This window comes from Streptopelia decaocto (assembly GCF_964273445.1).
Source record: "Streptopelia decaocto genome assembly, chromosome: 4".
In the NCBI taxonomy this organism is placed as follows: domain Eukaryota; kingdom Metazoa; phylum Chordata; class Aves; order Columbiformes; family Columbidae; genus Streptopelia; species Streptopelia decaocto.
The window spans coordinates 60,668,223-60,694,128 of NC_138658.1; the positions used below are offsets into that span (position 1 = coordinate 60,668,223).

At 36.1% G+C, this 25,906-nt stretch overlaps 1 protein-coding gene across 4 annotated transcripts in view; it reads right to left on the bottom strand.

Moving 5' to 3' along the window:
• SLIT2 (slit guidance ligand 2) overlaps nt 1-25,906 on the bottom strand; it is a 263,203-nt gene that overhangs the window by 227,221 nt on the left and 10,076 nt on the right. For all 4 annotated transcript variants that reach the window (XM_082051076.1, XM_082051077.1, XM_082051075.1 and 1 more), the window contains exon 4: nt 14,516-14,587. In XM_082051076.1, coding sequence (XP_081907202.1) covers nt 14,516-14,587 — 72 coding nt within the window. The remainder of the gene's footprint in view (nt 1-14,515; nt 14,588-25,906) is intronic.

Genomic DNA, 25,906 nt, shown 5'->3' on the forward strand with positions numbered 1-25,906 from the left:
CCCTTTGTAAAGGTCACGTTGCAATCTGTCTAAATAAACTAATTTTTAAAAAGGAAGAGCAAGCCCAGGAAACAGGGATGGAACACCCATACGCAGAAGATACATTTCCTATTTATCTTTGTTCCTATAGTATGCCTATTTTCACTTCTAATCTGCTTGGAAATGACTAAATATTTGTTAGTATTTCCACTTTGGAACTATTTATCTTCATAGCCATGGTAATACATTCACATAAAGGCATGAGAGCTGCCAAATTCCTTCATTACAATTTGGATCATGGTGTAGAGGCTGGGGTGTTGGCACTTGCATCTCACTGGACCCGTAACAGCAGACAGTCATCATCATCAAGTCATTATCACATTTTCCCTTCATGGCTGTGTTTATTTTAAGAAATTCCCATGTGTTCAAACACTACCTAGGCTTATTTCAGAGTACCAATTATATATAAAACTTCAGCACAAATAGATATTTCCTTACTTTCCCTTTACAGTTCATCCCTTCTACAGCAGTTTCTACAGATTCACATCTCCGACCCCACATCCAAGAACAAAAGGCATGAAACAGACCAAAAAACATTTATCACACATGCTTTAAACCCCCTCAAAAAGCTTACCATGTTCCTTTTCAAAACTACAGTTAATTCACACCACATTTCCTTTTTTTTAAAAAAAAGTCTCATATTTGGAAAGTTTTACGTAGCATAATACTCTCTAAACATTACACAATCTCAAAAGCACTGCTGATAAAACTGTGCCCAGCAGGATATTGTAATTAAGGATAAAGCAAAACAAAGAGTCAATTAAAATGTGATTTCTGGTTATACAATATTTTCCTCTGGTAACGAACTGAAACCAAATTCAGAACATCCTTTCAATCTTCTTCTGGACCACCCAACTTAAACTGAAACATTTTCAATTTTTTTTTTCTCTTTTTCTTTTTTTTTCTTAACTATTTGTCATAGCTTTCTGCGTACACTGTTTCTTCTCCTATCTTTATCACAGAAAATAGATCCAGGGTTTTCCATTTCTTGATTTAGAAGGAGATTCATAGCAGATCCAGGCAAATTCATTAACCATGGCATACCAAAATGATGATGAGCAAACATTTGAGCACTAGGGATACATAGATTACCTTCTCTCTGTTATCTTCCTTTGGGCACAGCAAAACTGCTCTCCATTTTTGTTTAAATACTTGCCAAATTCACATGGGACCTGCACTATTACTGTGCCGAATGAGATGTTACACCATTAAAAGGAGTTTTCCACAGCATTCACATTTAGGAAACTAATTGGAAAGTCATCCCAAGTTCAGAAGCCAAAATAAAACACAATAGACAAATACAGCCATATAACCACAATTAAAAATGCAAGTGAACAAAAAGATTAAGAACAGCAGACTTTCTTACAAAACAATCCCACCCACAGCTAGATCGTGCAGAAAAAAAAAAGACACCAAATACTGTTACAGGAATCTAGTTTAAGCTCCGTTTTCAAAAAAGTACATAGTCAAAAAGCTTTACATTTCTAAGGAACCATAAACTGGAACTATAGTATCATTTTCTTCATGTGGAGAAATTAATTCCAAATGCAGACCTCTAATTCATCAAACAATAATGCAGCATTTAATGGATACAGATAATATTTTTCGTAACTACTTTCTTTGGGACAAACTCAAAGAAATCTCTTCAAGACCGGCATCTCCAGCTTTACTGCATTTTCCCTTTGACTGCTTCTCAAAGACTGGGGATTTTTTGTTGGGGGGGTGAGTTGTGTGTTTTGTTGGTGGTGGGTTTTTTTGTTTACTTTGGTTGGTTTTAAATGTTGATATCTTAAACATCAGTAATGAAGGCCTAAAGAATTATCAGTACTAATGCATTTGCATACCCACACATCACACACTAAGGCCTTGCTGTCTGCATGAAAGGCAGAGTTATGAACACCCAAACCCCTATCCCAGGCAATACACAAAACTCAGTGCTTATCCTAACAGTGCTTTAATTCAGGAAACAAACTTGGAAGCCTTTTACAGCAACAGTAACATAACCTTATGATTTTTTTTCACTACAAAATGCCTTCTACTTTTGTTTATAAAATGTGCAACAGTTCTTGTATATGGTAATCTAAATTTCTTTAGAGTAAGCACGTGAAACGATTTGCTGGTAACATTTAACACTTTTCTGCAAGTGCTGAAAGGCTCTCTAGGCTGAATCGTACACGACAAACTATCATGGTGATCTGCAGCTCTCGTAAAACAAATAGTCTTCCCTGGATGACAAAGCAAATCAACAATCAACAGATTCCTAATAGAGTACTTGCCACTTTCAGGTAAAAGTTAGTTTTTTCTTGCTTCATTATTTTCTCCCTATTAGCAATTCACTGTTTAGGCTTTATATAGGTATGAGAACTACTGCTTATCAGTAACGCTTCCTCTGTCCGACTCCATTTCACCATCCTAGTCAAATACATGACATGAAACACAATAGTGCAAGCTATCATACTGCAAAACAGAATTAGACTGTTCTCCCCACTTGGCACCTTTGTGGATAAAATCACTGCAAAGACAGCTTGTAGCACAGTGGTTAGGACAACAGCAGTGAATAAAATGGAAGAAAAAGCTTTGATTTTCTGCTACTACAGTGAAAATCCAACATCCATTGTTATTCCTAAATGTTACGTCTTGTGAATTTATAATTCCTGCAGACTGTCAAGTTCCATTTCTTTAATAAGAACTCATATCTGGAAGTATTACTAGTATTTTAACTAGAGTACTGAACATATGCCAAATGATCATTCTTAGGTCACCCATCTCAAAGACTTGCAACTTGCTGCAGAAATCTTTTCTTGACCATTCAACCTCCTAATTCAATTACATTTCTCCCAGTTTTGCACTTTGTTCCTGTCATATATGCACACACACAATACTGCCATTCTTCCACTATGCCAGTCTGACATAACTAAGCTAACAGCACATAGTTATTTTAAAGCCTTCCCCATGACTCGAATCCAGTTCAGTTCTGAGAAAAAAAAAAAAAAAATAATAAAAAGAAAACAACACGAAACAACAACAAACCACACACACACCACACAATAGGTTTTGCAACCTGATTACAAGAACAGACAAAAACTCAGTTTAGCCAAAATCCCTGTGAAATGTTTTTAATGTTGCAACAAAATTGAAAAAATGCATTTGAAGTGAACATCCCACATTAGCTAGAAAAGCAACGAACCTTGCCATTGGCTTTGCAAAACTACATAGTGGTAGTTAAAAATACTTTCTTTTCCATTTTCTGCAGTGTATTTGATGCATAAACACAAAATTGCATGATCTTATTGTTCCATGCTGCACTGTACTTTATGGCTATTGTTATCATCAAGTCTCTTACAACAGCCTTTTCCACAGTGATCACAATCTTAATTTTTCCATGTTTTGCATTTCCCACATTCTCCAGCCCATAACCACAGAACAAACAATTCTGGCATCTTTTTTTTTTTTTTTTTTAAATACCTTGGTATTATTTTCTCCAACAAAATTTACTGATGTGCTGTTTAGAGTCTAGATCAGTAGTCAACAGGCTACAAAGTGATGGACCCAATAACAAATACTTCAACCAGTGCCTTACCTAAAACTTTAGCAGTACATGGCACAAGCTGTACTGGAGATCAAGAAGCCAAGCACTCCTACATAGATTTGGTAGGCTCTCCAATTTGTAAGAGTTCTGGCTTTTCACTTTTAAAAATCATTCTGACCTAAAAAATGAGCATTTTTTTAGAGTGGTATTTATTTTATTCTTGTGTGTAGGGGCATAAATGATGAAGGGAATACTGCAGCTATATTAAAATAGAGCATAGGATAGTTACACGAAAGTATTAGCTCTATTGAATTTATAGACACATGACTAAAATAAGGAGGGAAGTCAGTCTCTTGCCTTTTAAAAGAATGCACAATTCATAATACATCAGAATATGACAAAATCAGTTAATCATGGACTAGATTTAACAGTAATGTATATATAGTAAGGATCAGACAGGAATTTTCTCCACTCACAGAAATGATCACTGGTTTCCTGCGACATATACGAGCGTGTGTTTGAGTGTGCCATTTTGTAGTTAACGTAAATAACTTAGTTCTGCTAAGCTTTCCAGATTTTTTTTCTCCCACATTAAGATGCACATTTACAGCCTTTTCTCTCCATTTAGCCTTTCATATCTTCATACTCGGAGAAGCAGCTACTACAAATACCTCTTCATTACATTAGCTGTTATCCTATCTTTGCAACCTTTCCCTGTGGGCCTTCTCAAACCTGAGATGCAACCTTTTCAGTTATGAGGTCAATCAACTATCTAAACCCTTCCAGCTATTCACCATTTCTACAATAATACACAGAAGTGGAAAGAAGAGTTGATGTTTCTTCTGTCTCCACTGTACTAAATTACTAAAAGCACTGAACAGCTGCCATCAAACCTCTCCTCATACACACTACCTTACAACACACAAGAAGCCCTTAAAACTGTATGGATTACATATTCACAGAAAAAAATAAAAATGTCATTGAACTGCCTGGACAGAAGGGGAAATGAAAAGAAAGAGGCAAGGATTTTGTCTCTTGTATGTATTACCCTGCAAATCCTCAAGGAGTACTTAGCCAAAAGATTTACCCTCCCATTTCAGCCCCTTTTTCCTTCCAGCTAAAGACTAAGGGCCATGGAAAGAAGCCTTCAGAGCATGGTCCTTTAAAAAACCTGGAGCCAGGGAGAGCCTGCACCTGGGCCTGGCTGTAAAGATGAAAAGATTTCAGCAAGTCCCAGCTTTATTCCCCACAAGGTGGGTCTGAACAGCCCTTAGCAGAGCAGGCCCCTCAAGTGTCTGAGGGAGAGAATAAACCCTGCTCAGCATTCATCAGCAGCCTTTCCCAAATAAAACCACCAGCCCCGGTATCCTCACAACAGCTACACGGATCAGGACAACAGTCTGGGTTGTTCATCGCTGCAACCCTTGCTTCAGCTCTCCTTTTTGAGGCTAAATACTGCACTTTGTATACTGGCACTTTTCCTTACCATAATGAGAGTCCCTTTAATCAGTATTTAATTAATCAACGTGACCTGCCCACCAGGACTCAGTCCCACACAGTTCAGTGTAGTTTCAGCTGAAGTCTATCAGTCTGTTGCAGGGCAAGTTTAGCCTATGTCTTCCTGCGCACACTACACGTCTTAATCGCTCTACTAAAGCCCCTACCAGGACTGCAAAGTGAATGGAATAATCTAAGCATGGTATGGTATAAGCCTTTATTCTCTACCAAAAGCATATCCTAAGTACTCCATCTGACATGTCAATTCAAGAAATTGATATTGCAGAAATATTTTTTAATTAAAAACACTGGAAAACATACTCAAATGGCCATACACTGCTTTAATTTTAAGTGGTCAAATATTTCAGACAAAAGCAAATGCAAGTACCCCGACAAGTCTCGATCTGAATATTAAATTTCAACTTAATAAATATATTCAGAGAAGTTTGAAAAACATTGAGATCCCACTGGCAGATAGAACTCAGACTGCAGCTGTAATTTTTCATCAAGTCTTGGATGTTTTATGTCATTTGTGTGGAGAAAAGGAACATTTACAGTATCAGCAGATTCCTAAGTTTTCCAGCCCCGTTATTGACAGGTGTAAAGGATATGATCATCAGTAAAAACAAAAAGTATACAAAAAAATTTGTGGGTCATCAATAACTGAGTTAAGCTATGCTGATTTTTTTTATTATTAATCTATAACCATGCTTTAAAGTGCGGAGTTTTATCCCCTGAGCAGAGACTGATTAAAAACACACCACGAAAAAAAATACAAAACCCTCCAAAAAGCCTCTCTCTCTAAACCTAATGTAATTTCAGTTGTTACTACTGCATGTTTATAAAAACACATCAGTTGAAGACCGGCTGCTCTTTAACAAAGAGCATTTCATCTAGCTTTAGCTCTACGATGCAAAAAACTATTCAAACATGCTTTGTAGGGCAACATTATTGCAAAAAGCATTTGTAGCTCAACATTACAACAAAAAGCATTATTAAGGACCAAGAGCAAATTAAAGCTTTTAGATAGCCTTGAGTTTCTTTGATACAATGGAACATATGAAAGAAGATCTGTGCTGGCTAAAGTGGATATGCATTTTTGTAGTAATGTTGTTTTACTTGCCAATTTCCTAGTCCTTTTGAAGAATTCAGACAGTGGCAACTACAACCAGTGCATGATATGTTGTCTGTTTCAAACCTTTTTTTCCTTATAAAAGCTCACATATTCTTGTTGAGAACCAGACAAATCTAGCAAAACGAGTATTTATTTTTATTACTGTAAAATATTTCTTGATATATTCTGTACATATTAGTAATTTTCTAGGAAAAAAAACTATGGTCTTCATAAGAATGTACACTTCGTGAATTTTTTTAAAAGGAAAAATACATGTGTTGTTCGAATGCTGCGTGAGGAACTTTAGAGAGGCTTTAAAACAAATTCAATGCATTTAAAATGCTATATAAATCAACATTCAGGATGAAGGGTCAACAGGGGTTAAACTGTCTGTCCTTCTTGACTGCATTCATAAATGTCTTTTCTAGCTGTACTTATAGAAGCAACTGCAGCGCAACTTGGATATTAAAACCTCCAAGGAAACCAACAACAAAAGCTGCTAAGAATTTCACAAGTTTTTCTTTTTTTTTTTTTTTTTCTTTCCTTAGGTGTTAATTAAATGATCATTTAACACTGAAATGTAAACACAACATTTTCATCTCCTGACAGCACAGCCTATTATAAATCCAGGGTAATAAACGTCCTGGTGTTAATACTCTGAACCAAGTTCCCACAACACACCAAGATGCCTTGTCGTGTCTAAGGTTAAGCATCTAGACACAAAACAAAGATTGTGCCTACTCGACTTCCAGTTCAATTTTCCCATCGCCCAGTGACCTAGGTAACACTTTGAGCAATAAAGAATAAATTTAATTTCTCCAGCATTTTGTGAGGATTAGGAACAATTGTTGGCCTGCAATGACTTTTTATCCTTGGATTCTTTCTCTTCCAGAGCATTCCCCCAGTTCTAAAAGAAAATTCTGATGGTTTAAGACACAGAACAAACAGAACTTTAAATTAGGCTTTTTTCAATCAATTGGAACTGTTGGAGGGGAAGCAATCAACCTTTCTTTGGACTTTTCTCAGCTATTCAGTTACTTTAGGCTTTAATCTTCCACTCGCAGAAGAAACCTACCATCATAAGGACAAGCCTCTATACTTCTACATTTTCCCTTGGCCCGTTTTATTCCTCTTTTCTGTTCTTTTTTTAATCAAGATGACACGGCTGCACTTAAATGTCCACTCTTTGCAAGCTGAGACTTACAGATGTCCTCTTTATAACATTTCACACCAAGTTTCTGCACCACATAATAATGGCATTTCCTCCGACATGCCTTTTTACTTTTCATTACTTCCTTCACTAAGATTCAGTTTCCTACTTAACTCCTGCCTAAAAGGTTTCCTATATCACAATTTTCCGAAGCTTTCAAGGTTAACCCTCCAGGAACAACCGAGGGACTGATTCAGACTGGAGAAGAAAAAGGTTACAGGTGACCTAAAACCAGTTACTTGCATTTTCATATTAAAAAGCGATTATCTCAGTTCTCTTTGACTGCTATCATGTCAACAAAAATACGGAAGATAATTATTTATGCTTGGGGACAAACAGGTCAAGGTAACAAAACCCTAATAGCTAAAGTAGGTCTCCCATTTACTCTAAAGACCACCAGATCACTTTAAAAGTGCTATAGCTTCAGTAAGTTAATGATTAATATGATTCATGTTTTCACATTAGACATATTTAAATATCAACACCTAACAGCATATAAGATTTTGAATGCCACGGATATTTATGCTGGTCCAGAATAATCGTCTTAAGCCACATTTTTGTTTGCTTGGTGTTTAACATGATTTTCAAATTAATTAAAAGCACCTATAAACAGTTTTGGAGTGTTTGTTCTAATGAAAAATCAATAGTTGTAAGTATCCCTAGAGAAGCCTTTTGCTGAAATTAGTCAACTTATCACTCAGCAATGCAGATTACATCAAGATTTAGTGACCTGCCCAGTAGCAGACTTAGCTTACAGCCCCAGAAGTCCATCCAATTTGCCATTTTATCCCATAGCAAAGGAAATATTGCTTGTAAAAAATACATTAAATTGGTTTTATAATGAAAGAAATAAAGGCAAATATAACTGCATTTTAAAGACACCTCCCAATTACCTCAAAATTAAAAATACAAACATCCATCTTGAGAGAGTCATTTCATAAGATGAAAGTTTGTTTCCAAGTTTTAAAATCCCATACTATTGCTTCAAGTAACAATGTTTAGTCTGATTTCTGTATATTTGGTACACCATTTTTATTCGTGCACAGCACCATGGCAGGTGCTGTAAAAATACGAAAGAAAGCATAGCTCAGGAAAAGTCTACAGACTGAGAGATTCTAAAACAAAGAGCAGGAAAAGTAATGTAGTGAAGTTTGAAGTCCAAAAATTGCACACAGTGATAATACATTTTACTTTTTTTTTTTTTTCTGACTACATTTTAAAAGTTCATTCTGGTTTCACTACCACTTTCACTCAGCTAAATCTAAGGCTGAATGTTTGCTGTTGCTAGGATATAACTACTACAAGCTGTACACCAAATGCATTTATATAATTCTTGTTTCTGGGCTCAAAAAAATAAATCACCTGATGAATTGTACAAGACTTTGTGGCACTTCCAAAATGTTTAAAAAGTCATCTTGCTATCTCTAACCATATATAGATATATAGGGATTATGCCTGAAACAAAGTGACAGTGGTATCTTTGTTTTGCTCATTACATTGTAAAGTATAACTAAGTTCTCAGTTTTTAGATTTTATAGCAGAGAATGAGAACTGAAGGTAGAATCAAGTGATGGCAGGACAAGAAATGATGCACATGCAAGCCAAGTTGCATAAAGTATTCAAGCTCCTAACTGATTTTTCGCTCTAGATTAAAAATAAGCAAGTTACAGACAATCAGTCTTCATGTATTTCAAAAGTTTATATCCTAGATCTTCCATACAATAAATAAATGCCAGAGACAAGGTATTACAAACCTAGCATTGAGGCAAAATGTTTTTAATTACTTTAGATTTTTCTTACAGGTAATGAACCTAAACCAAACTTTTTTATACCTATTTTTGGATAATCCTATGTTTGTTTATAGATTATAATTACAGCAATAATAAAGTTCACAGAACTGACAGTGGACTTGCAACACAGGGGACCAGATTCACTCCATAAGCATCCTAGACTGAGGCAGTAATACCTTCTACTAGAAACAACACACCAGCACAGCAAAGCTGTGATAATGGTGCTTCCATACTGCAAGAGAGTAGCTATTAATCATGTATTAAATAAAGGATTTCTTTTTAGTTACTGCCTTACAATACCACAAAGCCAAAACTATATACTCATTTTATACATAGACTATATGCAGTTGCTCTTTGTTAGTAGTAATAATTTTGAAATATACATATTTTCTAAGAACTACAGTCACTGTTCAAAAGTAATGCTAATAAAATAATCCTGGTAATAAAACCTAGTATTAGAACTGGTATGTTCTTACCAGTTTTTCTGTTCATGAGCCTATTATTTGTTTGATAAAATAATTTAAACATTGTTTTTGAACTAAACCATTGTGGTAGAAAAACAGAAAAAGTCATAATGCTGGCAGGATCAACACAACGTATGGAAGACTTACTGGTTCCTATTTACCTCTAAAAGGATGAGACTCAAATCTATCATATAAAAAAAATTAATCAAGTTTCCTTGTATGGAGGCTACTAGAATACCTCAAAGCAAATAATAAAAACTGAAACAAATGACCGAAAAAATCCAACACTTTTCCAAGAAGGATCTAGCAACAGGTGGCTTCACAATTCATGTTTCAAATCTTTAATTGCTGCATATCCAGCAAAATCCTGCAACAAGATGGAGTAAACGGAGCACACTGTAGTGTTATTGCAGCACACACAACAGTGACAATCTACCTATTACTCTTATCCAACAACTGATCTACTTGCACAAGGAGAGAGGTTCACCAATATTGCTTTTTGAAAAGGGGAAACTCATTCTTGCTCCTCAGTGGATTTGTAACATCCACAGCCACCTGTTTGCAGTTGGAATAAGATTTCAGAGGCTTTGGGATAATGAGCATTTTTCTAACAAGCAATTTCTCCAGAGTTGTTAAAACAGATTCAGACTGAAGATAAATATCTTATCTACAAAATTACTACTACAGTCTTACTTGCCATGCTAACTGTTAAAAGGGATATGACAAAACCATAAATTAAGCCTCAAATACAGCTACCTTGACAATAAGGAGAACAGCGCTTTAAAAATATTTTTGAAGTTGCTGTTTTAGCATCTTACATACACCACATTTTCATCATCTTTTCATTCCTATCTGATGTATATTTTTTTTCTCATGGCAAAGGCAAAAACAAAACGCTCAGCAGATGACGCAAGTCTCAGGCTCTCCTGCAGCAGCAGGAAAACCAGATCCGAGAGCTGCCTGGAGAACTTTCCTCCTCTTTGCGTCAGCCGCCCGCAGCCTTCCCCACACTGAGAGTGGGCAGCGGCGCTCGGGATGAGGAATGATGTCGGTCCGACTGGACAACGGTAACCCTGGCAACTGTAACCTGCAATTCCTGCCTAACCATTGTGGGATTTATTGTGGCAGGGGCCAAAGAGGCCAAGAGTAAAATGAAGCAGAGAACTATGGTGTCTGACACATCTAGTACCACACACTTTAATCATAGCTGGCAGAAATTAATTCAGGAGGAATTTTTGCAAAGGCCCCCCATGCAGCATGTTTTGTTGTTGTTGTTGCTGCTGCCGCTGTTCTGGCCTAAGATTTTTTTTCTGATGTTTAGGATTTTTTTTCCTTTAATTAATAGCTGTTAGGATTTTTTTTTTTTTTTAGGTGACTAACAGACATCTGAAAACCTGAGTGTTTATTAATCAGACTACATTAAGATTTTTTTTTCCTTTAAAGGAGAAACAACTTATTCACAACATATATCTTCTCAAGGATTTATATTAGAAGGAAAACACATCTAATATCAGACCTCATCCATTAGAAAGACTTTTTTCAAAGCCAACGTTGCCTAACATATACAGCAAATATTGGTCAGTAAGGAAATTAACCTCATTCCATGTGCAAGAAACGTGAATCAAAAGGGACAAGCTTTGGGCATGGAATTCAATAACTTTTACACGCCACTGATTAATAAAGGTATCCTTTAAAGCTGAATTTTCAAGCAGCTTTGGATCCAGCACTTGGTATCCTGCAGCAAACGGCAATCAATGAACTGTGATCTAAGCAGCCAAAGTAAGCAGTCAAAATCTATTTGCCTCAGAGAAGCACCCTCTAGGCTGCAGGAGTTCTCTGTACCAAGGTACCATCACTGGTGCTAGACAAGTTCGTGTGAGTGGGCATTGGGGTCACTGAAAACAATGCATCCCCTTCTTACAAGAAAAATACTTGTTGAACAAGTGCTTGTATTGCTCCAGGGGATTTACAAGAGCACCTTCATTTTAACAGTATTGGATCAAAACAGAGGTTCATGTACATTTTGCTTTGAAAGACACCTTGAAAGGTAAGATTAATATACCCTAAAGCAATACACATACTATTTTTAGCATTAAATATTTCTCATTGAAATATTTATGTCAAAACACCTTTGCAGATAACTCTTAATGGGAAAATTGGTTTCTGCTTTGACTAAAATTATCCATTTTAACTAGTTCCAGGAGATTTCTTGGAAGGCTGCTAAATCGGAAGGAACATAACCTGAAAAATAATTCATTTAATTACTGTTGAAAATCGAGTGTCTTTAGACACAGAAAATAATGCACTGTCTCTTTTAAACTCTCAACTTATTGCTTTCCTTTACTTACACTTCTCATCTGTCAACAAGTGCTTGTAATTTTATTACACTGTCCTGTAGTTTATGCAGAGTTCGTATTATTTTACAGAGTTCTGTTAATGGACTGGATAAATGGTAATGCTATTTAAACTAGTCTCCTGCTCCAGCAAACACAGCTGCAACTGTACTACTATTTCTAGGCAAACATCTTGACCTGAACACGCAGTGCTCTCTCAACCCATCCAAAGAGAAATTGGAGCAGACAGCAAAGGGAAAGCATAGCTGGCCGCTGGCGGCAACCAACTGTGTCTAATCATAATTCATATACAGTGTACCCTCTTTCTTTTATATTGCATTTAGGCTACACAACAAGCATATGTGCTTCTTCACCTGGCATCTCATTTACAGCCAAGGGTCAAATGGTAATTATTATTCACAGAAGCTCAACGGTATGTTGAAAACTCACAGTACACACACTGTTTGATTAGCTGTTAAATGCCAAAAATAAATACTAAAACCAAAGCACAGTATACTTTTTATTGATCATGTTTAGAGAACTTTAATTCTCCTTAGAAATACGTTTATTTGGATGTAAATACATGTAAGCATATACAATGATACATGTAAAAAAAAAAATCCAAATCATTTTATATTCTTTACTGTGATAAAGCTACATGTAATCTGAAAACTGACCAAGAACATTTAATTAGCATCAATCTCTTTGTTGGCCTGACATTTTTCTAATTACAAATTTAGTGCTAAGCGACTGTAGATTTTCATTATCGTTCATATTTTCTTTTAAACCTGAATACATTATAACCAGACATTTACTTTCATGGTCTGATCAACAATAACCCTTAGGCAGAGGAAATTTAATACTGTGAAGCCAGTGATCTCCTACTTTCCACCATATACGCTATGAGCAGTTGTGTGCTTTATGTCAAAGGACATTATAGATTTAGGACTAGCATCTATCCAATATACAATCCTGAATTAAATATATTCAGGTATGATTTTGCCTGAAGTGCGGATCCATCTTTTGCCTGCAAATTACAGCTCATTTCTATTTTATATGAATTTAGATATCAACCATTACACTAGAGGTGGAATAATAAAACGATCATAAACCCCTTTTATTTTTCTTCCTGATAAAAGTAATATCTTTATCACAGCTGATGGAAATTATAAAAGAGACTCAACTGTTAATATATAAAACCACATATGAACATATTATGTAGCACAGTCAAATATTTTTGTTTGTCAGAACAAAAGCCTTCAGGAGCTTTCTGGCCTAGTAATTTAACAACTCATTGCATCTACAGGGAAGTTCTGGAAACAAAGCATACATTCAAAGCAAAGGAAAGAAACAAAAATACACAGAACTAAATGTTTACACCAATAATAGCGTCATTTTCAGTTTACCATTTCATATTATTACAAGGGGGGAAAAAAGAACTATTATTTCACGATATTAAAAGAGAAATCTACTCATAAGCATAAAAGCTTCATTACAACATTTATTCTCAAGAATATTTCCATAAACTAAAGTGGAAACAAACCCAAGGAACCACACCTTCCTTTACTTTCACTCCTTTTATTTTTTTTCCCCAAGCACACACAGGGTGAAACTCAAAATGAGCAATTTCAACAGCAGAAATCTCACCTGAAGTCTAAGGAAATGTGTCAAACTAATGTAATTAAAACAGGACTGAATTTGTACCACCTCTTCAAAGCCTACTTAAGTATGTCACATTGTATCCTTTCCATACCACATACTCTAACTCAAAGGTATCTTCAAATTTATTTTGTTACAATGACTGATCATGTAGATAAATACAGAAATCAGTATCTAAACTTCATTCCATGTTTTTACTGCAACAGAAATAAACGGCTTCTTAAAAGGGCCAATGGGTCAAAACATCAATTTGAAAGTATTACCGAGATTAAAATGTTATCACACCAAAGAATATAATCAAAACAGAAAATAATTACCCAATGTGATACAGTTTTTATTTAAGGTAAAATATTTCATAGTTTTTTTCTTCCCACAGCTTAAGTTACTATCTTTGTTTTCTTTGTGAGAGGATGCAGAACAGACTTCTCCCCAGACTTACTATTTGCCAACACTATGATTTTTCTGGTCAAGTGTGTACAGCCCAAACAATGGAACATCACAAAACCAAAGAGCTTATACATTGCTGTATCTCTGGGACAGAATCTCTATGGGCATTTTTTATTTCTTTTAGCACAGAAACTGGAAACAAACAGGAGAAAAGGAAAGCCAAAGTATTCTTTCAGCAAAATTTCATTACAGAAGCAGGAATGGATGAAACAATATTTTGTCTCATATAACTATAAGTATCTAACCTTGATTAAAAAAGAAAAAAAATCTTAAAAGCAGTCAAAGAAAGTACTCAGCTTAAACAAAACGTCCATTTTCCTAGATGCATTTTAGCCCTGTTTGAGGGAAAAGACAGAAAAGTCTAACACAGGACAGAAAAACAGACCAATTTCAAATGTTTCAGAATAACAGATATTGTGCTGTGCGTACTTACAGCCTGTATAACTTCGGCGTCCCCAGAAAGAGCAGTTCAGAAAGCAACTGGAGGTTATTTCTGTTTAGGCGCCTTTGGAAAGAAAAAGAAAAAGTTGTGTTAAATTACAAGTGCTACAGCAATGTGATGTAACCACTTCAAGCAGGCATCCCAGTGCTGAAACAAGCCAATTTTAAAGACCAGAAAGGCTATGCAAGGCTGGTCCATTAGCGGAGACATGGTCCAACAGCTAATTTACCATGGACTAATTACATTTTCTGGTTTCCCCAGCAGACCATATTACCTATTTTATGAAAGATTTTGAATCTCTGTAGCATGAATCAATCGCTAAGTCAGGACTCTATCCTGCATAAACAACCAGAAAACTAAAAATAAAAAGTCAGCACTGTAACTTTGATTACCCACCAACTCTCTATTCCTCTAATGAAGCAGATAGACATTTTGTGACCATGAAAAGGTTCAAGGGAACATGTATCAACTGCATTCATATTAGTTAAGTAATGAGATAATGTATCTAGAGATCCATTTAACCTGTTTAAATAAAAAAGCAAAGGCATCTGTTACAGAAACCCTGATCAAATAAAAAGCAGAAAAATCAACAAGACCCATCTTATAATTGCCATTACAGGGGATTTTGTGCATACATATTTTTTTTTTCCTACAACTGTAAAGATACACCAAAAGGAAGCAAAATTAAAAAAAAAAAAAATAAAACAGTTGCACATAAGACAGTACAAAAGAAAAACAATGGGAATCTTGAAGGTAGCCCTTTGTCTATGAAGCTTCTCATTGAACATGCTGACTAGGGTCAAGACTGCTTATTGTGAGGTGACAAGTTCAAAGCCCATTGTATTACAGTCATAGGAAATGGAACAACCACTACCAAAGACAAATATATTCCATCTTCATAACCTTTTTTAAAATATACAATGCAGATTGTTCTTTCTAATGTGTATAAGTGACAGCCCTGGAGAACACAGTTACATCAGTCCAGAATTCTAGCTCAAAGCATTCAAGCAAAACAGCATACTGAAAAAAAAACCCAAAACAACACATTCTGTCTCATCATCCTCATCACGAGTCTCAGTTTGCAGTGCCTTCTCAATACAGTAATTCAAGGGATTCCTGAACACCAGTCTGCACAGTTTTATCTAATATTTATTTTATTCTTAAAGTGGTTACATTACATAGGTTAATAAACTGCTACCAAGACACTCCACAAAGTAAAAAAGGATACTGGACAGCAGGTTTGCAAAATTAAGTTTCAGAATTCCAAAAACCTTCTGAATTTCTTGTTTGATAGTCTCAGGGCTGTTTTCGAACAGTTAAGCCTGTTTAGCCTCTTAGGGTTCATTTTTCGTAAACGCTGTTCCATCTAAAGGTCTTTCCAATTTGAACGTTTTCCCATAAATTCTCATGTACACACACACTTAAGATCAAGCTTTACATAGCTCCATGGTTTAGTTCACCTAGTTATTGCTCCCTTAAAGTTCAATGTGACTACTGATAAGAGTAAACCAATCTGAAATAGTCTTTTGTACCCACGGGTTTTATTCCACATTTCAAACCACAAGCAAGAAGTCAGCTTTTTGAGATCTAGATATACATAATTCTCCAGTTTTGTCAGGTTCCTTTTTGTTAGTCAAGCAGGAGAAATTCTAATTTCTTTAAGCAAAAGAAACTGAAATCATACATTTAGAAGATTAAAAAAGAAATCATTAAGGACTACAGTACTGGGATAAATTAGATGAGTAATGATGAAGCTCAATAAGAAACAGGGAAAAAAATGCTTAATCCAGCAACAACAAAAAAATCTGAATTGTGATCTTGCAAGTCATATTTCCAAATCAGTAGAAAGAAAGTTTTCAATATACGAAAAAGAGCTATAACAAGTGTAATCACTAGTGGAAGACTTCTGATTTGAACATTCCTTTAAAAGAAAACTTTACCTACATAAAACCAAGAAAGTGATACATTTTAGTCTTTGTGGTTCTATCGCATTTTCAAAATAAGGTCTTTTAAAAATAGACAATTCCTTATCTTAAGTAAATTTATGTATAAAAGTATGCACTAGGACCACAAAACTAAAGCAGTAGGAAGAAAGTTGTTCCAAAGTAACAGTTACATTTGTGATGAGAAAAGAATAATGTGATAATGGAGTTCTTCAACACTGAGCCTGAAAAAATGGTTAAATAGAAATACAATTCATTCATCTCTTCTCCTTGCTAAATAGATTGTTCAGACTTAAACCTCTAAGTTCATTATTACAGATCAAAAAGTACATGGGAAAACATGTAGGGTAAAGAGTTTTGGAAGTTACTCTCTAATCAGAAACTATTCAGGACAAAAATTTCTCTTGATAAGTTCTAATGACTGTACTAGGTTCAGATACTAGATGATAATGGTGAGCTGTAACTGAAGAGGCAATGAAATGACTCAGTGTCTCTATTGCGTAGAAGTTCCATATAATATAAAAAGGCCCTAAAGTACAATGACATAATATGAACTGACGATAAAGTTCTCAGGCAGCCTGCCTTTCACTAAATGCAACAACAATCTTACGAAGACACAATTAGCATCACTTTAGAAAGATATTTCACAGGCAAAATACTTGTGCTAGTACAAAACTTTCTACACATGCAGTTAATACCTTAGATCAGGAGTTTCTGTTATTACCTGTAGTTCACATGATTCACATGTCTAGCGACATACTGATGCATGTCCTGCTGTACCCACTTCAAAATCTAAGTTACAGACAATAAATCAAGTTCACAAATTAACCTAACGATAAATAGCACTACCCTAGTAACTCAACAGTTTCTACCAAGTGAGTTCAGCATCAGTGTTTCAACCTACATTTTTACTTTGTCTTTCACAAAACTAAAGCATTTGTTCCTACAAAGTGACCTTATAAACTAGAATTCACTGAGATTAATTTTTCAAGACTTCTGCTTAAAAAAAATGCTATGAATTCACACATAAGTTAATGTGAAAAAGGATGCAGGGCAAATCTAGAATACACAGACTAGTGTCACAGTACATAACAGATTCCAGTCTTATAGTCACTATGAAGAGTTTTTAATCTTTGAGACAGAGCCATACAAGTCATCCAGAAAACACATTCCTATTTCAAAATAGTTCACTAATATACATGCTTCTTCAATATTTCCACTTTTCCAGATGACTTCATCCTTAAATTTGTCTGAAATAGCAACACCTATCCAGAACACACAGACATAATGGAACAAGAGTGAGACAGGCATGACCACCTTTCTCCCTGGAGCTGAAACCTGAGGTAAGGACAGATGGATCACAGAATCCACGATCATAGATTGTGAAGAACTACAGATACCGTAAAGTAAAAACAACCAGAAAAACTCCACCACATTTTCTTTCAATGTGTGTTGGCAGAGACCTCACCGCAGCTAGCTAGCAGGCAGCATTTCCCCTGGTACAATATGAAATTTCAATTGCATCAACTGAACTGCTCTCCCAGAACTGGCATGAAGTTCAAGGTGAAGCACTGAAGAAACGGTGATGAAATAATTCATACTGCTACCATTCAGTTTCCCAACCAAGCTGGAAAAAATCGTGTTTCTCAAGCAGAGGGAGAGAGCTCAGAAGAGATGAAGTGTTAGTGGTGTAAGCAACAGAAAATGTACTGGAGAATCAGTTCTAACATTGCAATACCTTAGACTGTAAAGTCCCTTGGTAGTGGCCAGAAATAAATGGATGAAGGTCCAACATCATATAATTCTTTCAATTTAACAAAAGTGAGGCACAGTTGCAATTAATATATGCATAATTTCTTTTTCTTCTGTTACTGAATGCATCTTTAGAAAGACATTAGACAAAGGTAAATTTTTGAGCACTTCATGACTAACTCAAGCAAAATCCATATACTACCTAAAGTATACAAATTTCTTCCTATTTAAAGGAAGCTTGATATCAACAGACAGATAAAAAGTAGGTACAGACAAGCAATAGGTTATACTATGAAGCACACAACAGTAAGGCAAGCAAAAAACAAATGGCTTGATTTGAGTTGCTGGTTCTAGAGAACAGGCTAGGTTTGCATAAATGGGTGCACATCTGGCTTTTACTTGTCTTCTGCATGGAGCCAGAGGATATGTAGAGGATGACAGAATAATAGGTAAACTGTGGGGAGAGCATATTACTCTCCCAGTGGCATGTATCCTAACCCACTGAAGTATGACCATGCCACCAATACATTCTGATGTCTCTCTCAAGTTTTCATGCCACAATAACTGTGATCCAGTATCAATCATGCATGGAAGAGGAAAACAAAACAAAACAAATCTTTCTTAGTTAAACTGGCTGCAATGTAATAGTCTGCAATTGTTATAACTCACAAGCAGGTCTGTGTTTGTTTCCAAGACTTGTTGCAACTTTCATTGTAAGTTGCTTCTGATTCCATTGAAATCAACTAAATAAAGCCAGAATAGCTGTATGAAACTGCACAGCCTCTCTGGGCAACTGAGTTCTCTCAGTGCTTGACTGTCTTCATGGTGAAGAAGTTTTGCCCTTATATCCAGAAATTTATGCTGCTTGTCTCACCACAGTGATGAGCCTGGCTTGAGCTTTTTAATAACCACCTCACAGGTACTGGAAAGCTGCTATTTTGTCCCCCACAAGTCATCTTCCAGGGAGCTTCAGCTCAAGTAGATGCAATTCTAACTGTAGGCCCTCTAAAGTAACAGAAGCCCTCAAAGATAACTCAAGAAAGGATCAAAGTTAAGATCGGTTCCAAGTAAACTATAAATCAGCTGCACTCTTTAACTAGAAACAGCCTATCCCTTTGGGTGCACAGAGTCTGAGAGCCCCTTGAAACCCTAAATACGAGGCACAGATGCATTTTATTCTGCCACCATTGCTTCAAGAAGGAGGACAGGTAGCTTCCAACTCAAAGTTAATGATAACAGAAGCCATTATTTTTCATTCCTCCTTCAAAGTTAGCTGAGAGAAGTAAATACATTATCTGCACACAGTAACACATAGTACTGTATAGCTAACAAATTGTGCTCTTTAAAGGAACACATCCACACCTGTTTCTCAGCAGAGGACATTACTATCACATCCATTTTAAAATATCATGTAACACCTTTTCACTGAAGCTCATTTACAAAACATGCATAAACTTTAAAAGCACATGCACATTTTTTTCATTAAATTTATATTGTAAATGAAAGGACATGTCAGTAAACAAGCCATTTGTGCAACAGCACTTTCTACTCACAATGACTGAGCCCACCAGGCTCCTCAACTAGTTCTAACAGGTTACAGGGATATGCACCTACTGGGAAGGTATATCAGCACCCAAATCATCTCCATGAACTGGTTTAACCATCAAGTCCTAAAAACCTGACCCTAGATAAAATCAGAATAATAGATATCAGAATAAGTGATGCCTACTTAGGCTTATATCTGCAAGGAAGTCAAGCCTTATTACTTTCCTACAAAAAACCTCATGCTGTATCTGCCACAGGCAGAGAACATCTGTGCATCCGTGTCCAAAGCCACTGAACTTCAACACATCTGGCAACTGTTGTCTGTGAATGTGACTTGCATGAACATATTATGAAGTGTGAAGAAGGCCCAAGAACCAAGAGCTAACCAAAAGATTGTGCCAGTTTTTCCATTAGGAGTTTTCTGTAAAGATCTTCTTGTCTCTAGTCAAACTACTCATAATCTCATTAAACCTAGCAATATCAAGTTTACTGACCACATGAATAACAATTGGAATCTGAGAAGTTCAGGGTTGATCCAACAGCATTTGGATGCTTAAGTCAAAATTTTCCCCAGGACAAGAACCATTTAATCATGGCTCCATTTTCCAGGCTAAATAGTGACTAGCTTATCTGAGATAATTTCAATTTAATATCAAATAACAATTAGACACTTGTTTTAGAAAAAAAAAAAAAAACTGAAAGAAAAAAAGAAATAGACACTCATGCAACTCAGTTTCTTATTTTTGTAGAAAGTGGTGAAAGTTACTTTGCAAACTATAGTACTACATTGTATTAGTGTATATTACTCAAACCTTAAAATATTTTCTATCCTCCATTTTCTTCTCACACAGGGCTGACATCAAGTACAAAATTATCATATTTGTCCCCTACCCCAGTCAATTCTCCATACATTATGCAGAACACCATTTTGCACAGAGAATCAGGAGTCCGTACTGAATTTGCTTTTTTAAGAGTTTTTTCCAATATAAGCAGAGCTAGAAAAAGCTCTTTCTTTAGTTGGGTTTTGGCTTTTTATTTTTCCCCTAAGAAGAAAAGAAAGAAACTAAGGCTGTTGTTTTCTGGAACCTTCTGTATTCATTAGTGTTTCAATAGAAAAGATACTTCTATAAATAGCTGGTCACTACTCTCATTAGTTATGCCTATGGCACTAAAAAAAAGTGTGAAAAACAAAGCAAAAGCCTGGAAAATACAGGCTAGGCAGCCTCACCTCAATGCCTGGAAAGGTGATAAAGCAAAACAGAAGCTATTTCTAGACACAGAAAGGACAAGATGACTGGGAATAGTCAGCATAGATTTACAACTGGGAAAATCATGCCTGACCAGCCTGATAGCATCCTACAATGAATAAATGACTTGGCAGATGAGAGGAAGGCAGTGATGTTGTTTATCTTGACTTCACTAAAGCTTTTGACACTGTCTCTCATAGCAGTTGTCCTCATAGACAAACTGATGAAGTACAAGCTACAAAAGCAGATGGTGAGGTGGACCGAAAATTGTCTGAAGTGTCAAGTTCAAAGGGATGTGACCAGTGGCACAAAGTCCAGCTGGAGAACAGTCACTAGAGGTGTACCCCACGGGTCAATACTGGAGCCAGTACTGTTCAGTATCTTCATCCACAACCCAAAAGATGGAACAGAGTATATACCCTAAGCATGTTCTCAAATGATACAAAACTGGAAAAAATGACTGATGCACCAGGTATGTGTGCTGCCAGTCAGAGGAACCTGGACAGGCTGAAGAATTTGTCAAAAAGGAACCTCACAAAGCTCAGCAAAATGGAAATGCAAAGTCCTGCACCTGGGGAGGAAAAATCTTACATAACAGCACACACTGGAGAACCACAAGGTGGAAGTCAGCTTTACAAAGAAAGGCCTGGGGTCCTGGTGAGCAAGAAATTAAACTGGAGCCAGTAATGTTCCCTTGCAGCAAAGGCCAACAGCATCCTAGGCTTTATTAGGAAGAATATTGCCAGTAGGTCAAGGCAGGTGATCCTTCCCCTCTCCTCAGCACTGGTGAGACATCTGGAGAGCTGTGCCCAGTGCTGGACTACTCACTACAAGACAGGCATGAACACATTGGAACAAGTCCAGAGAAATGCCTTGAAGATGATTAAGCAGACAGATTGAAGCACCTGTCATAGCAAGAGAGGCTGAGGAAGCTGGGACTGTTTAGGCTGGGGAGGAAAAGGCTCAGAGGGATCTCAATGCATATAAATACATCATGTGCATAAATAAGTGATGCAGCTCTTTCCCAAGTAAGGAAGGCTGAGCCAGACTCTTCTCAGTGGTGCATCGTGAAAGGACAAGAGGTAACAGGCACAAATAAAAATACAAGAAATTACATGTAAATGCAGAAAAAGTGGTCAAACACTGGAAAAGGTTGCCCAGAGAGGCTATAGATTCTCCATCACTGGAGACATTCAAACCCCAACTGGAAACAACCCTCAGCCATCTGCTCTGATCAACCTTATGTTAATCAGTGGCATGGGAGCAGACAATCTACAGGGGCTCCTTCACACCTTCACAATCCTGTGTGGCTAATTCATTGGGATTTTATTTACAAAGTATACCACAAAGAAGAAAACAGAAATTATAAAGCTCCATAAAGTGATATAGGATCACATATCAGATGAAACAAGGATGATCTTCAACAACACCTGGGATTACTTACAAGGAAAAAAAAAAAAGAAGCAAAGAAAGCAGAGAGGGAAAGTAGATCTATTAGATGGGATTTAGCTAGTTTGGATGGGTTGTTTAGAAAGGCAAGAAGGGCCTGCAGATAGACTAGATAGACTTGTAACTGTCTTTCTTGCATTGAGTCACCACACTAAGTCTTCACGCAAGTATTTTTCTGTAGCACCTGTACAGGCATCCTGCCAAACTGAAGTCAGAAACACTGATGCATCTTAAAAAAATTAGGGGAGATTTTTGTCACAGTATATTTGATTATTGGTCTAGACTATTATTAAAGACAAGCCAGCACAATTCACTACATACTATGAAGGAAAATAAAACATTTATTCTGATGAAGTTTCAACCAGACTCTTCAGAGTAAATGAGGTAATATAACAGAATGAGTCACTGAAGTGGCAGCCATGCAGCCAAATCCCTCACACATTTTAGAGTTTAACTGTAAAATTCCAGATAGAACTGTGGCTTCTGCAGTTAAAATAGGGAGCATCTTAGATGCTTTTTGAAATATGCTATCTTAAAATGTAATGACAACTCAGTTTTCACCTGTGGCCATCTAACATCAAATCTGGTTTTTAAAAACCTGTCTCTGCAACAGAAAAATATTATTTTTACAGAGTAAAACTAAAATGTATAGCTTTAAGTTTAATATCAGTGCTGTACAGCACCAATTTAAAATAGCTTCTGAACACAAAACACTATTTGAAACAAAAACATTGACACAACAGTTCTGTAGAACCAGATTTGGTTTCAACATTTTGCAACAGTGCAAATTACCCATTTCAGAGGAAGCAAGAAAGAAGAGCATCCAGCAAACAAAGTCACAAAGGATGAGCACAAAACAGATGTGGGAAAAATAAACAGCCTTCCTGCCCTGGAATTTGTAAAAAGGTCTGCAAAGAGCAAACAGGACTTCTCAATGCAATCTGACTTCTAGACCTATAAAAGGAGTCCCATGAGAAAAGACTCAGATGAATAAAATATACTAAAAATAATAGTAAACATTTACAAGGCTTTGAAAAGAAGAACACCGCTCTTGGACTTAAAGTTTTATCAAACATTTTATAGTATTCTGCAATCAAAATGTAGCTATAATCCGATTTTAAAAATTCCATTAGAATACTGCATCTTTTTAAAGAATGTCTTCAAAGACAGCCTTTGTCTATTTCCGATTAACAGACATTTTTAGAGAAGATACTTGAAGTTGCTTTGACAAAAGTCTGCTAATACAGAATAGCTACTGTAGCATTTTTTTAAAAATATATAAATATAGGTGCCCCAGTACAATTCATGTAAAATGGTCTCACATTCCTTTGGTAAGTGATTAGCACCGCAGGCTTCATGGTCTCCTCCTTGTTCGAAGATCAGGAATGCACTGTGCACTGCCCTTAAACTATGTAGGATTAGCTAAGAGAAGGATTTTTCACATCCGCGATTAACAAGGAATAACTGTTCACACCCTTCAGGGCTGTTCAAAAATGCATTCTCTACCTGAACTCATTATTCTTCCACTACCTATCACACATGCATGAAGGCATTAACCCTTCAAATGCTCTTATGTTCAGACTGAAGCCAGACAGGTGGTTAAGTATCAATGCTTTAAAGGGGAGAAAATCAAAACATCAAGCAGCCGTAAAAAACAAGCACATGCATTAGGTTATAGGCAGTCCAAACTAGACCTTCCTGGCTACAGCAGGCAGAAACGGTTCAGAATGTACTCCAACTGAAAAATTAATGCTCAGGGTTCAGTAATGAACTTGCACACCAAGCAAAGACTTGTGCGAAAAGAATACAAATACAGTGAGAAAAGAAATGGGAAACCAACTTCTAGTTAGCTAGAGAGCTAAGAACTCATTCTAAGAGCTTAGTACAACTTCCATACTATATAATTCAATATCTTACCACCAAAAAAGCTTCTTTCATTGAGACTACATACAGTCAAGCACAAGAAGATGAAATATTGTTGATACATTGGCTGTTCTTTTAGCTCTGATAGGGATACAAACGATTCCTGGAACAGCAGCAGTGACTCCACTGCTAACACAGCATTTTTCACAAAGGGTCCTAAAATTCCATGTTAGTCTTTAAACTTCACATCTAAGCCTCTGTAAACTGGGGGGCAGGGAGTGGGAATAATCAGATTTTCCTTCAGTTAAAACTGCAAAACTGAATCATAAAAATAGACAAAATTTGTTTGTTTGTTTTTCCAGAAGTCCCTGCTCCTGAATTTTGACAACCTAGCTCTGTGGAAGTGAAATCTGGGGTTTTTAACACTTCTTTTCTGCAAAGGACTATATTCTATTAGAGTTTCAAAATCCAAAAAGAAAAACTAATTATTCTAGGATTAATTTTTTGATGCAGCTCACATTTAAAGAATCATGGAAAAACTTGCTATTCATCTTCTTAAAGCTACTGTTTTTCTACCTGGAATTTATTTTATTATCCATTTTTCTATGGATAGAGCTAGTCAAATAGTTGGAATAAAAACTGTAATCTCATGCAACACATCAATACATAATAAAAAGTTAGCACATGGGCTTATTTTAATCTCTGGAAAGCATGTTTTATCCCATCAGTGATACACTAAGTCTGCAACCTAAGAAAGAACAGACACATAACATAGTGTGGCCCTTTCCTAGACTAGACAAAGCAGCAGTACTAGTTATCTAGCCCATTTTAAAAGAGCTGCTACTTCCCTAGATTATTGCCTAGGTCTGGTATTGCCCAAAACAAGCTGTATCTGTTTTTATCCTAGATGGAACATTTTATTTCCTAGTCCATCCTGCTATGCAGATCTTTGTAAGATAAGATGTTCCATAAATCACCACATATTCAGAGATCATGGTAACTCACAAATGAGTTTTGGTTTTATAATTTCAAAACTTGCTAATACAGCTAAACAGTTTATGACATTTATCAGTCTAGGTTAGAGCCGGAACAGATAACCACATTAACAGAGATAAAATAAACCTACTCATTATACTGAATCCCATTTAATATCTTTGACAAGACTGACTCCTACATATTGAGGTTATAATCAAGCCCTTGCTGCAGAAGTTGCAAACATAGTAGGTTCATATCATGAGATATATATCCAGGAAAGAAATCCAAGTAGTACTTCAGTTTACTAAATAGGAAAAAAAAAAAAAACACACACACACAAAAAAACCCACAAAACAAAACCAACACTTTTCCTTGAGACTATGTAGTTGAAACATACTTTTCCTTCTGTGCTGTGACACATTTCCAAGTTTCAAATTGTTCATCAACAGCAAGAACAAAACTTTAATAATTTTCAGTACTACACAAACACTCATAAGTACACTCCTAAGTAAATGCTCTCTTCATCTTAAGTTTCAGTAACTTGTCTTAATGCACTTGTGGGAAAGGAGCCTCAATAAATAGCAAGTACAGATAATTCCTCTGTTTGT